This window comes from Epargyreus clarus, unplaced genomic scaffold (genome assembly GCF_041222505.1).
Source record: "Epargyreus clarus isolate Ecla_fem2 unplaced genomic scaffold, WU_Ecla_fem_2.2 ptg000034l, whole genome shotgun sequence".
NCBI classification, from domain to species: Eukaryota; Metazoa; Arthropoda; class Insecta; order Lepidoptera; family Hesperiidae; genus Epargyreus; species Epargyreus clarus.
Genome location: NW_027332239.1, coordinates 14653696 through 14668829, shown reverse-complemented (window position 1 = coordinate 14668829; position 15134 = coordinate 14653696). Strand labels below are relative to the sequence as shown.

Sequence of the window (15134 nt, the reverse complement as noted above, 5' to 3'; positions counted from 1 at the left end):
TAAGTAAGGCGATGGGACTATCGCATTCAATACACAAATAACTTCTAATAAGAAGCGAATTTTATTAGAAATCGGATAGCCTTTAAATAACTTAGATCAATAGCGTATATAGCAAAGTCACTGGCCACTAATGTCTATGCAAATGAACATACTATTTTACTTTACTAATTAAAATCCTTAGGCAAGCGATATTTTGTCTTAGTGTGTAACAAGCTTTATGGCAGGGGACTCGTACATAAATTAAGATAATTTTTCTAAGGCTGCGATAAAAATAATTTTCCCTGCGAGTGAAATTAAGAATAAGTTACTTAGGATGAGTGAATTCTTAATCTTTTGGCAGTTTGACTGTAGATCATAACATTATTATAATAGCTTTGTATAATAAACTATATAAAGTCGTGAAAAGCTCACTACTTTTACCAAAAATTCAAGTTTACAATTATAATATAAAATGATCTGTTTAAGTCCGTACTCCGTACCCTTTATCAATAGCAATTGTATAAAATGTACTATGAATACTAATTCTTTCCGTTTAAAAATAAAAAGCATAATGATAAAACGTGTATTCTATTTATTCATTCATGTCATTGTAGTCTGCTAGGCAAGGCACTGTACATAATTATGTAATCCGCATTTAATAAGCCTGCAAATTGACCTCAATGATTTGCTCCCATTGACTGTGTATTCAATTTGGCTCACTGTGTTATTACTACGGCATATTTACATTAAATGGCCGGTTCGCGCACAATCTTGCATAAATAAATACCTGCCATTGTCGTGCAATAGCACTCAGAGTGTGTCTCATTGTAACAGCGAGAAATGTAACCGTTCGTCTTTGTACCACGTTTCACGGCCCGTAAATAAACAAACGCGACGAATGTTTGTTCTCATTCATTATTATTACAGCGGGCACACGTACAGCGCGCACCAATTACACGAAATTGAATTATCTGCGACGGTAATTAGTTTTATCGCGCAACAATAATTCTTAATTTCCCGTAAGGAAAAAAAACTTTCACCGAAGTCGGGCAGCGTGGAGCGCGGCAAAGCTCCGTACAATAAGCTCCCGCCCCGCGAGTGCCCGTCGCTCCCGCTCGGCGCTCGCCAGTCTGCCGGCGACCTCCGTCCGGCGCGTACGTATCGCAGGCTTCCGCGAACTTCCCGCGAGTGTGTGACAGTGAGTGAGCATGCCCGCCCGCGCCGTGGCTCTGCTGGCCACCGCGGCCCTGGCCCTCGCGGCCACCCCGCCCGACCCCTGCTATGAGGACGGCCGCCCCCGCCGCTGCATCCCCGACTTCGTCAACGCCGCCTTCGGGACCCCCGTCCTGGCCTCCTCCACCTGCGGCCGCCGCGGCCCCGAGCGCCTCTGTGACCCGCCCGGAGACCAAGCACCGGATAACTCCTGCCGCGTCTGCGACGCCGCTAGATCCGACCGCCGGCACCCGCCTTCCCACCTCACCGACCTGAACAACCCTCACGACGTCACCTGCTGGCGTTCCGCCGCTCTTCCACCCGCCTCCTACGACTCACCGCCCGACAACGTCTCCCTCACCTTGTCCCTCGGCAAAAAGTACGAGTTGACTTACGTGAGCTTGCAGTTCTGTCCGAAAGCGGCGCGGCCAGATTCCGTGGCGATATACAAGAGTGCCGATTATGGAGCTACGTGGCAGCCCTTCCAGTTCTATTCCAGTCAGTGTCGGCGAGTTTACGGGCGGCCGAATAAGGCAACGGTTACGGCTGCGAACGAGCAGGAGGCCAGGTGCTCGGATTCGCACAGGCTGGCCGGGGAGAACGCCGGGGGAGCGAGGCTCGCGTTCAGCACGCTGGAAGGTCGGCCGAGCGCGGCCAACTTCGACATATCGCCCGTTCTGCAAGACTGGGTCACCGCGACCGACGTGAAGGTCGTGTTTAATCGGCTCCACATGGTGAACCCGGGAGACGAGGTGGACAATAAGAAGCAGGCGGCGGCGGGGTCGCAGCACTACGCCGTATCGGATTTCGCGGTGGGCGGGCGGTGCAAGTGCAACGGGCACGCGTCGAGGTGCATCCCTTCGAAGGTGGAAGAGGGTTCGGAGAGCGGAGTGCAGCAGCTGGCCTGCGACTGCAAGCACAACACGGCGGGCCGGGACTGCGAGCGATGCAAGCCCTTCCACTTCGACCGGCCCTGGGGACGCGCTACGGCAAGGGACGCCAACGAATGTAAAGGTAGGACTACATTTTATAAATGACAAATCTCAAAACCGCAAAAACGTGACACCTACCGCCGAATAATTTGCGCAAAAAAAACGAAAAGCGATTGTTTACTCGCGCATTATTCGGTGCCTATTTTTGTCCGGTTTTTATTCGATAAACGTGTTTACAATACAAGTTAAGGTTGAATAAATCAAACTGAGATGCTGACAAAAAACGTGAAAATATCGAAAAGTATCCTCATCGGTACAAGACCATGTGCTCAGATTTAAGAGATTTCGAATAATCAGAGTACAACGAGCTACGAATTGCTATTTAAATTTCTGGACGGATGCAATAAGATAGTAATGATCAGGGTGGCCATAAAATACCTATTACAATAATGACCAGTTGGAAACGACGAGGCTCGTTGGACCATCAAGTTTTTGTGGAGTCGAAAAATATAGTCAGTCACGGTTGATGCTCAAATTAATATTTGGGGATTGATTGTCATATAATTTGACGGACTCGACGTCGGTTAGAGGTATAATTATCGAGGGGAAGAATAAATAAATCGTTACGATAATTATTGTTTCATTGAAACGACCACATAACTATTTATAAGTTGATTCTAAAAGGAATGTAATTATTGGCTACTTTTGTATGTATTTCTCTTTTACACATGAACTAGCGCGAAAATAATGGAAATGTGTATTTTTAAATACAATATTTATTTAAAAAAGAAGTATCTGTATAAGTAATCAGTACATGCCCATTTTTTTTAAATTTTATAACAATATACTTTAATAATAATATGAGGCAACCATCTTAATCCTCATGAAAGACAACACATCTGTGATGTACTTAATATAGGACCCTTCTTTTATATGGAGTTTCTTACAGATGTCCATGGGTTTGACCACCTGATGGTACCATGGTCATTACCATGAGTTTTTACGTTTTGACAAATATGACTGTTTGTTTACGTATTTACCCATACAATTTCCAATCAACGCCCCTACCGGATTGTATCAGAACTATAGTATCAGTAACGTAACATTAAATGTCTAAATTGACAAAATGGCGCTTTATGTTTTGTCTTTCTTTTTGCGAACATGTGAGGGAGACAAAAAGTTTATCGTCACTTGAGCACTTACTTATTGTTACATTTACTCAGTCTAGTAGCAAACGGAAGCAAACTGAACAGAATAATGGATTGAGTAAACGTAACGTAAAATTGTGGGATGTTTTGAAACTCATGGTAAGGGTACTGATGGAATGCATGTTTTGCTACTCGTACTTTAATATTATAAATAAAGGACAATGCCCATGAAAGTATGGACCGCCGTCCAGAGTTGCATCAAATTGAAACTTGTTGTGGACGATGTATAATTAACCAAATACTACCACCAATAATTATTTTTTAGATCAGCACCCGGGTTCTGAAGTTATTTACCGAAATGTTACATAACCTCAAAATCGAAAACATCCGACGATAGATTGATGGTCGGTTTTAACTGATAGAAGGTACCTATTTAACATATTCCATTTACTTTTAAAGGTAGTAGGTAAAAAAACCTAAAATAATCCTAAAAACCTAAAATAATGAATTCCGAGTATAAAATACCGCCATTTTAATTTTTAAGAACAACAATCAACATTTCGTCTTATTTTATCTTCAATGGAATCCCCTGTTCAAAGAAAATATTCTGATCGACAAACACTGAAAAAAAGTCAAAAAATAATTTTATTATTACTTTCATTTTGTCGCATGAGGAAAATCATTAGTCAAAACACTAATTAATCTTATTGAATTCCAAGTATAAATGACCGCCATTTTAATTTTTAAGAACAACAATCAACATTTCGTCTTATTTTATCTTAAATGGAATCCCCTGTTCAACGAAACTATTCTGATCGAAAAATTATGTAAAAAAATCAAAAAATAATTTTAATATTACTTTCATTTTGACGCATGAGAAAAATCAGTACCAAGATTGGGCATTCTCCTTTCGAAGGTGGTAGAACCCTTTGTGGTTCAACTCTGGTGGCACCACCGCCACACCTATTTCTACCTAATAACAGCAGTGTTAGGCGCTGCTGTGTTCTGGTTTGAAGGGTGTGGTAAGAGAGACAGACTTTTCCGAGGCGTTCCAGCTTAGTCCTCAGGGGTAGCAGCGAATCTGTGGCCGACCTCAGGTAGGAATATTTAATCCTACCTAAGGGTTGATTACAGATATCCATGGGCGGCAGTAGCCACTTACCATCAGGTTGACTGCATGGTCGTCTGCTTCCTATATTTAAAAAAAAGTCGTTTTAAGTACCTATCGTTTATGAACCCCTATTAACACTGATATGGAAACTTATCTTACTTACTTAAATTAAGATATTAAAATGAACGTTAACATTGCAGTCAATAAATCACAATTGGTTACATCACTAGCATGTATGATACAATGTCCTAATACAATTAATGTACCGCTCGGCCCTAACTCAATTGTTTTCATGCGCATACGCATTGCAACGGACATAGATCCATTTCTTGGTTTATTGAGAAGACTTATATAGGTGTAGACATGAATCTGATTAAATTTACGTCGGAAAAATAGTATAAATCTTATTAAAGACATTACGTAAAGTTTTTAAAATAATCAAAACTATATCGTATTTAAGAATACAACTTCATATGACTTTAAACGAAAATTATCTTTTAATTTAATTTTTGAAGTTGGTAGAACCCTTTGTGGTTCGACTCCGGCGGCACCACCGCCACACTTATTTCTACCTAATAATAGCAGTGTTAGGCGCTGCTGTGTTCCGGTTTGAAGGGTGTGGTAAGGGAGACAGACTTTTTCGAGGTGTTCCAGCTTAGTCCGTAGGGGTAGCGGCGCATCTGTGGCCGACCTCAGGTAGGAATATGTAATCCTATCTGGGATTGATTACAGATGTCCATGGGCGGCAGTAGCCACGTACCATCAGGTGGACTGCATGCTCGTCTGATACTCTTATTTGAAAAAAAACCGATGGTCAATTAAAGTACATCTGACATCTTTTAAAATGGCATTCACACACACACATGAGCTGTTATTAAATAATGAAATAAGATTTCTCAACTCTACCTGACTGTTTAGACTCTGTATTTTGTAGAGCTTGGTATATTGTCCGGCCCGAGTAACATTGCGATTCTCTAGGGAACTCCAGTGTTACAAAGTTACAAGTGTTATGCACGTATACAAAGATGTCGGCTCTAACACAGAAAGTATGTTTAAATTCATTATTTAGGTATCTGGAGCCATCACCGAAGTTTCGGATCAGACCGACGGTAAAGTAGGAAATCAAAATTTTCGATAGGAAATTTAAAATTTTTGGACCCGCAAAGTAAAGTTTAAATCTCAAATTCTTCACTCAAAATCTATATTTCCTGTACTATAAACAAAATCGATTAAATGGGAATCGAACTTGGAATATTTTACCACTGAGACATAATTGACATTAAGAAACAAACGGACTAACTCCTATTAAAAAAAAAATAACAAAACATTTATAATTTGTTATAACGATTACCTTAGGTTCTGTTCAAAAATTGCAAACTCTACCTGCCAGAACTCTACATGGTAGAGCCATGTCAATGAGTCGTGAGTGCGGAAGAGCGTCGCGTATTGCGAGTTCTCTCGGGGCGATGCGGGTGGCGTGTCTCTATCTGCGCTATGGGATTTCTATCTATCAGATCTGCGCAATTTAAATATACTCTACAAGTTATACTTTAATTGGGTAAAACTAATTGGAGCATACTTTTGCATACATGCTGCCATTTAAGATGAAATAAATAAAAATTATTATTCTCTTCAACAGTACTTAAAGTAAACTTTATACTTCTAATTTTATGGGTGGTGCCATAAACACAATTATTTCAGCTTATAACAGCGGTTACACTGCTGTTTAGGTTTTAAGGTTGCATAGAAATTCACGGGACATTTAAGTTTAGTCCTCAAGAGGTTTTCTACAGCTCACTTTAAGTAAGGCTTCTATTTTCAGCTGGTTATGCATATATTTATAGACACCCATGTACTCGTATCTATGACCACTTATTATCAGGAAAAAAACATGCTATTTCATTTTAATTATATTTTATCGAAAAGAAAACAATTGAAATAAAAAAATAAATTAACCCTTCGTACGTTTAACAAATTTAAAATTTAATAAAAATAACATCACATAATTTAAATAGAATCATTATTAAAATCTGACCTTAATTTACTGAATTGAGTAGACCCTTTTAAACTTAACACCCACTTCACCAGATCATCTGTAGGTAGGAGCCCACACAACACCAAGTCTTACCAAATAGGTTCTGAATGACCTTAGGGTAACATCAAAGCCGGTGCATCGTAAAGCCAAATTGCATCTATCCTTATACGACTATCAGTAACATTTTGTTTTTTAAAAGGCTGACATCGTTTGAAATTGCTAAATGTCCGTTTTATTTTTAGGGTTCCGTGCAGAAATAAATTGTATAACTAAGGCCGTCTAGCCTGTCTGTCTAGTTTTTAAAAGGTGTTTTTAGCTGTAATGGAATAAGAAGCTTGAATTGATCACGGATTATTTATAAAGTCTAATTTCGTATAAAAAAACGTTTTTATTTCGATTCAATTCTATGTTTTTTGCCTATCCTAAAAAAAATGTCTTAAATTAATGTCAATTTTAGAGAAACTATAGAAGAAGAAGAAGAAGACTAGAATTTACTAAGCGTCAGTAGGGTCTGCGCTAAAGACACGAACAAAGATTTGTCAAAAATCCCATAAAAATAAACATCCAATTTATTCTTGCTACAGAACTCTCAATGCTCAGGTCTGATACACACTTGGCCCGCCAGATACAGCTCACTATACCCAGCTACTATAAGACATAAATAGAATAAATCATATAATTGTTTATTCAATTGTGCATACTATTAACTACGTATCTATTAGCTACCGGTATCTCGGAGTTACAATACAATGATACAATTACGCATACATTAACTCAGTTCCGTTAAATATAGGTTTAAAGACTGTTGATAAGATAACAGCTATTTAAATATAAGGATGTCAGTTTAAATGAGAACTCGAAAGTATATTTTCTTTAAATTCCAAGTACAACGAACATTTTTTTTTATAATATAGGAGTAGCAGACGAGCATGCAGTCCACCTGATGCTAAGTGGCTACTGCCGCCCATGGACATTTGTAATCAACTCCAGATAGGATTAGATATTCCTACCTGAGGTCGGCTATAGATGCGCCGCTACCCCTGAGGACTAAGCTGGAAGGCCTCGGAAAAGTATGTCTCCCTTACCACACCCTTCAAAACGGAACACAGCAGCGCCTAACACTGCTGTTATTAGGCAGAAATAGGTGTGGCGGTGTGCCGCCGGAGTCGAACTACAAAGGGTTCTACCACCTTCAAAAATTTATAATTTTATTCATTTATTTTATTTATTAATTTATTTACAAATTTAAAAATATCTATAACATTTATGTTATTTCTTTGATTCTTTGAGAATACTATTTTGACGTGATAACGTCTTATAATTCGATGGAGCCGGCTGCACGCACCAAAAAACATGACTCATGCGGCGTTACCTCGCTCTGAGGCGTTCCATTTTAAGGATTGAGGTGTAAGCGAGAGCGCGGAACGAGCGACAAAGAGGCACAATCGTCCTCCGCGTTCGACATCTGTCTCCCTCCTACTGTCAAACAAATAAAATTAAAATTTTCTTTTGAAAAATGCAACCATTCCATCAGTATTTTCTTATGACGTTGTCACGTTCAACTATCGACAGTAAACCGACTTTACAGACAACCGATTTTTTTAGTTAAAATATGTGAAGAAACGCGAAGGTCTTCGTATTATTGTCTAAAAACATGATTAATGATCTTAAACTTTGATCTTTACAGAGATTTTTTGGTCAATATTTAAGAATCTATTAGGTATATTAAAATTTTAATGACTAGATAACACCATATGGTTAGGCAATCAGGGACTGATTTCAGATAAGAAACAGATCATTGCGAATTGTCCAAGTCTCCACGCTGCTCTGGTGTCTTAGTGAGTCACCCAGCATGTCAAAATCTTAGAGGGACAAATAATTTTACATTTCTTTCCGAACTCAAAATATGTTAATTTGCCAGTTTTGCTTATATCTAACATCCTTCGAAAATCTATGTTAGTTATTGCTTAACGTAGCGTGGCACAGTAGAAGGCCTTCGATAAGGATTAACGATTGCTATCTAGTGGCAAAAATTAGAAACCAACTTATAGTTAACTCTGATTTATGGATTTCATCATAATTACAGGAAATACTTATTTAAGTAGTAAATAAACAAGATTAATTTAAACAACATTAAACGTATTAATGGTTGTACGACTAAATGTACTATTTTGATTCCTTAATAAGTGGTAAGCGAAATAATGCCCAATATCAATATTCAATCTATCCAATAATCTTGTAATAGGAGGATCGATCGATCCTTCGCTGCTAAAGGAAGTGAAAATTAATTTCTAATATGCTAATATCAAAATAATTTTGAAAAATGCCTTCGATTGAGAGGTCAAATTTTAACTGCTAGGCTATCACAGCAAGTACGTGTCATAAATTATTACAAAGCATATATCTTATACTCGTATATAAAATTCTCGTGTCACAATGTTAGTTATCGTACTCCTCCAAAACGGCTTTACCGATTTTCACCAAATTTTATATGCATATTCAGTAGGTCTGAGAATCGGCTACTATCTATTTTTCATACCCCTAAGTGATAAGGGTGGTTCACCCTTAACATTTTTTTTATTTATATGGCATCACAACGTTAGCCGGGTCAGCTAGCTACACGATAAATCTAAGATATACTCCGGATAAAAATACCTCTGAATAAAAAACATATTATTTGTCTTAACACCTTAAATACATAGTTCGAAAGTTTATAAAAAGTTTACGAGCGTTCTAAGCAAACATTTGAAGTCAGATAATGGTAAAGTCACAAAAAAGTCCCAGATATAACTAACTATAATGTTGCCTCCACACATTCGTTGAGCATCCTAAATTATATGAAGACAGTTCAAATATATTTTCATAAATGTCCGTGTTTTAATGCATATTAAGACGGCGTGATGCTAGAAATAAAATTGATTGAAAACTTAATTAAATTATCGTTTAATTTAATAATATTAATTAGAGGCTTCTTGTAAATTGCAAGATCAAATTGGGCTATTTATATTTATATAAAAAAAACTATAAAAATAAGTACAAAGTGTTTAAAAGATAGTCTAGAAATATTTATGAAGCATATTTCGGTACAAAACATGCGTGGAGTGGGATGTGATATCTGATGATTTATGTGTAAAAGATAAAACGTAATGACTGTGTCGCGATATGCGGTAGGACCACGCACGCTAGGGTTCCGTGGAGATTAATATTATCAAAAATAACTTTCGTAGGCCTTAGGGTTCGAACACAAAACTACGATGCGACGCGATGCGAATTCGCAACGCAGAAAATTGCGACACGAATTGCTGCGATGCGATATCGTGCGGCATAGCGTTTCCCAGGGTGACCATTCTTTCGACAACCGTCAACCGTACGGAACGTATTTTGAAAATTAGGTCGTGACATGGATCGTAAAAAGAAGTCTGCACTTTGGTTATTGCTTAAGAGATACAGGAAAGAGTAACAAAGAAAATTTTTGGGTTCATCCATTTATCATATATCATTTATTTTATATTTAGTTTCCCAAAGAACAGGGCGCTCCTCAATCAGTAATATAAAAAAGTCAACGACGTACTTTGTCATTTTTTTACATAAGTCTTCCCACCCAACAAATACAGGTCTGTACGTCTTTCCCACACGCCGTCTCAGAACGAACTAAAAATGGCGTCAACAAGTGTGACGAAACATCGCAGGAATGTGCAATGCGAATTAATTCGCAAGTTCTTGCGATGCGTCGAGGGAGCTCGCAGATTTTTACGATGCGACGCCGCATCGCAGTTTTGTGTTCGCACCCTTAGAAGGGTAAATCACATATAACTTGATAGTTTTTAAAAGACTATAGGAACACTATTATGTACATTCGAATTTCTTTCAACCGTCAGTTGTTTTTTTAAAACAGTAGTACCAGACGAGCATACAGTTCACCTGACGGTACTATGGCTACTGCTGCCCATGAACATCTGTAATCAACCCCAGTTAGAATTAGATTCTTATCTGAGGTCGGCCACAGATGCACCACTAGACCTGAGGACTAAGCTGGAGCGGAAAAGTATGTCTCCCTTACCTCACCCTTCAAACCAGAACGACAGTGCTTAAGACAGCTGTTATTAGGTAGAAATAAGTGTTGCGGTGGTGCCACCGGAGTCGAACCACAAAGGGTTCTACCACTTTTACTTATTCCTGCTTTTAAAGTAGCAGAAATATACTAACTGCTAAGTAATTTACACACTCAGATAGCAGCTTTCGCAGCGTACTAAGAAACATTTCGATCCATTCATATCATCGGCCGTATTCGTTTTAAAATTATTAAATCAGAGCTTTGATAAATAAAATAGAAAGAACTCGTACTTCACCGCCTTGAAATTAGATAAAGCCACAAAACGCTGATTTGTCAGTTATTTTTTGAATTTTAGACAAATAAAAAACATTTTAGAGAAAATGTACATATAAGTAACTAATACTACGAAATGTACGTCATAAATAAATATTTCAAACATTTTAGGGTCATTTAGCATGGAGACGTGGCAAAACTTTAATTACGCAACAATTTCAATTTTCGAAACTGGTCACACTTTCTTTTTAGAAGTGATCTTTATTATTTTATTATTCTAAAATGACTAAACGAGAGTGTGAACGGTAATAAAAGTATAGTTTGTAAATTTATGATAATAGGAACCGTGGGGTCACAAATCATACCGCGTAGGCGCATCTATCGGCCGGGTTTGTTAGCTCCATTGTTATGGATTGGGCATAGATAATTCGGTTTATGGCGAGAATTATGGTGCTGGTTCCTTAGAGCTCAATTACTGATTAATAAAATAATAACGGGTTATAGCGCCAACGGGTTAGGAGTTGATAGCAGGTCGGAAGGTTCCAGGTTTGATTCCAGTTAGGTTTAAATTGTGAACTTATTGTTTTTAATACTTGTCTTTGTATGTGTAAGTAGAACCTACCACACAAATAATCATAAGGTGCGAAATATTTGTAAAACGCATTAAGTATAAAGTATAATAAAAAATAAGAAATATAACCAACTTCTATATCAGTACAAATTTCAAAATATATTGAAAAAAATCGTTACCTGTACATTACAGATGTCGGCAATTAAAAGCTACTAATAATTCAAAAATCGAATTCGCTTGATAACTACGTCAACTGTGTTCAATAGAACCGCGAAGTATTTAACACACGCTAATAATATGCTAAAACATTGATAAATAAATACGTATAATTCATGAATATTTTATACCAAATCTGAAGCTAGAATTCCAATAAGTCTAGCCTAACTGTAATCTAACCATATTATTGAGGGAATTCATAATATGCTCAGACAAAAACAGTTCATTGAATTGAAATGAGTCAAACAGTCAAGATGAGCGCAAAAAGTTCGTCTCAACTGAATCAGTAATTCTATTCGGTGAAGGAGCAGAATTTTAAAAACTGTGACTATAACTATATAGATAAATAAATGATGTGTCTGTCAATGCCATTTGAAAATATGAACCTTTTTTAACTGTGTCGGGAAAGAGTGCGATAAGCTTTTAAATGGATAGTTAGAAGGAAGTTATGTTTTTCAAAGTTTATTATGTAAGTATGTCTAATTATTTGTCACCGTATTTTATGGATTTTAATAGTCGTTTAAGAGTCGTCGTGGTAATGGGTCACTGGGTTTATTAAAATTGATTACAATTGAAAAATAAAAAAATAAATGTCGGTACTTAAAAACTAATATGTGTTTAGGCGTGCGGTACCCCTGCACCAGGGCTCAGAAGTTCAAGAACATCATTTGACGGAATATATTTCCGTCAAATTACTGTGGTTTAAGCCGGCAGTGTCCCTACGTCATTAGTATTGAAGACTTGAAAATCAAATTGTATATCATTATGTCATTACAAAGTCTAGCTTTGATACTGTTTATAATTATCCTCATATATCTTACAATACTAGGTACTATATCCCTGAAAGTAATGTCAATGCACCCTTAAAAGGGTTTTGAATGAAACCTCATTTTTGTTTCGCGCATAACGGGATAACAATATTCATTTGGTAAAATGGCAGCGCATTTTTGCTTTCCATTCCAGTCCTTTGTGGTTTCCATTAGGATTACAAGCTTATGCCTCGTCTAACGGGTATTACAGATTTTCCGTGCAAAAGTCCTTTTTTTTTAGCTTGCTTCAAAACAGGCAGTACGAGAAAATTAGATTTTCCCACTAATATACTTTACTACAATTTTTCTTTTCTGGCTACGACACCTAAGATAGTTAAAACTACTAATACTATTTTATATGTTTCCATGTATTCGATATATTATCACTTCATACATTGAATATATTCGTCATATTGATCTTGAATATATTACTATGTAGATTCAGTTCCATTGAAGTTTAAGTTTTAGTATTAATTGAATAGTTAATTATAAATATATTAGTAAGTTTCAACTCAATACATACTTATCTATTAATTTACTTAATAACACATTGGAAAGACATATATTACGACACAAAATCGTATATGACTGCTGAAATTGTAGAGTGAAAGCAAGACACAGCGCATGGACTGTTTGCCAGAAGAAAATGAAATGGTGTCCTCAATTTGTATCTAGATCCATATGTGTATTAACAGACACATCACTTCAAAATTAAGTTCCCTTCATCCAATCCTTTTTGGAACTAAAAGAAGGAAGTACAGTAGAAGACCAATGAAAACCCGTTTTTATAATGTAAGAGTAGCAAACGATCATGCCGATCACCTGATGGTAAGTGGCTATTGCTGTCCATGGACATCTGTTATCAACCGCAAATAATATTAGATTCCTATAGATTCCTATAGTAGCCGACCTAAGGGTCGGCTACTCATTCATTGGCACTGAGGACTAACTTGGACCGTCTGTGAAAAGTATTTCTCCCTTACCGTTGTAAGCAGTGAGACATAACACTCTGTTAAAAGGTGAGACACTTTTGTGAAATAAAATCCTTTTTATAATCTCCTAAATACTTACAAGGCGAGGTCCCAATAAATTAGCCGTTTAAGTTAATCCCTCCAGGATAGTGGGATGAATCACGAGATCTCTCGATTTGGTGCGAGATTGCGTTGTTTATTACAATGTTTTAGTGTCAATGCGTTTCCTCGTATCTGGAGACGGTGCTTTAGTGTTAACGACTGCGATTTTTTACCACGCTTTTTTTAGCTTGGGTTGTATGTATGTATGTAACGGAATCTTTGAATCCTATTTTTACCTACTTTGAACAGTCCGATTAATTTAAAATTTTGAACAATTATCAAGAATCAATGACAATACATGATTTTAATAATTTTATCCCATTCTCCTCATCAGGGTTAGGAATCAGGATAAACGATTTTGATTGTGCGATTTTAGCGAGGTTTTTAATTTTTAAACTATAATTATTTATTTTATACGATTGGAGTATTACGAAAACAACAACTAGTCTAACTGGTGGTACAACGGTTAATATAGAGGTCTCCAAAGCATCTGTGCTTTGCCATTTCTGACGACTAAGGTTATCGTTTAGTATTTAGATGAACTGGTAACATCCGAAAGTCTAGAACTTCTTAAAGGTAGTGGTGATGCCCTTTTTAAAACTGTACTGGTTCTATCGCCTTTCAATTAATTGATATGAGTCCCTGAACATTGGGAACGAATCCTTCTAAGGAACTTTGAGTATATAAAGAGTTATATTACATTTAGAGAGATATCTGTTTACGGTAGATTGACTAGATACTAGAGTTTACTGTAGATAAAAATGTACATAAAGTTGATTAAACAACACTGCACGAGTACTATAATTGTTCAAAGAGCACAGTTTATTAACTCTTTGTTTAAATCTCAAAGAGAATAAAGCATTACCTCTATCGTTAACGTTAACAGTTAAGGTTCACGCTGTTCTATTTCGAGCGTCCACGAGTGTCGTAATAGTCGTGTCGTAGCGTACTAAAGATTCCTTGTTGATCTTTAGATTTATTTTACAGCTCGCGGCGTGCTAGTGATTGATAATATTGTGATGTGTGTTTGAGACGTTTTGTCCTCAAAGGCTGATGTGTTTAGGGCCTGGTTTGTGTCCCTTTTTGTTGCTTCATTCACTTTGCAATTTTTGTTTGGGCTTGAATTAAAGCTTCGGAATTTAATGACGCGTTTTTGGTGTTTAAGGGGACGGTCTACTATTTCAGAGGATATCAAACGCATTTCTATGTTTGTTAGGTTTTTGGATGTTGTTTGTGTGTTCATTGACGTAATACTATTTAATCTATTTTAATAATTAAACAGTATATCATTAAAAATACGCTTTATACATTCACAGCAACTCGATATGATTCCCTGTGTCGTAGATGCCGTAGACACATAGACAGATATTTCATCTACAACAATAAACGTAAATTTTAACGCAAGTTATTGAATTAATTATAAAATATGTTTTGTTTTTATTACGAACAGGTATACATACATTTCGCAATATGCAGTTGAAAGCTGTATAAATCTTATTTTTTATCGAAAAACCTGTCAATTTTTGGGGAAAAAGTAGTTTGTACAGACAAAAATGGCGCAATAAATTAAATACCATAGATATCGTGCAAATAAAGATAAATAAAGACAGACTTTCACTTTGTCACAAAAATATGTAGTTACAAAAATATCTTGTGTCGAGTCTGACATTAAAAAAATAACTTTCATCCGGAATATTCCCGCCACGCACCACAGATGATAA

The 15134-nt window shown here is 36.9% G+C and overlaps 1 protein-coding gene across 2 annotated transcripts in view; it reads left to right on the top strand.

Annotated features, from left to right (window-relative positions):
* Positions 1–824: 824 nt before the first annotated feature.
* The window catches only part of NetA (Netrin-A), a 225804-nt gene continuing 211494 nt past the window's right edge, over positions 825–15134 (top strand). Inside the window, exon 1 of one of the 2 annotated variants that reach the window (XM_073091222.1) lies at positions 825–2205. In XM_073091222.1, the coding sequence (XP_072947323.1) occupies positions 1188–2205 (1018 nt within the window). In that variant the 5' untranslated portion in view covers positions 825–1187. The remainder of the gene's footprint in view (positions 2206–15134) is intronic. The other variant, XM_073091221.1, reaches the window with a different exon arrangement.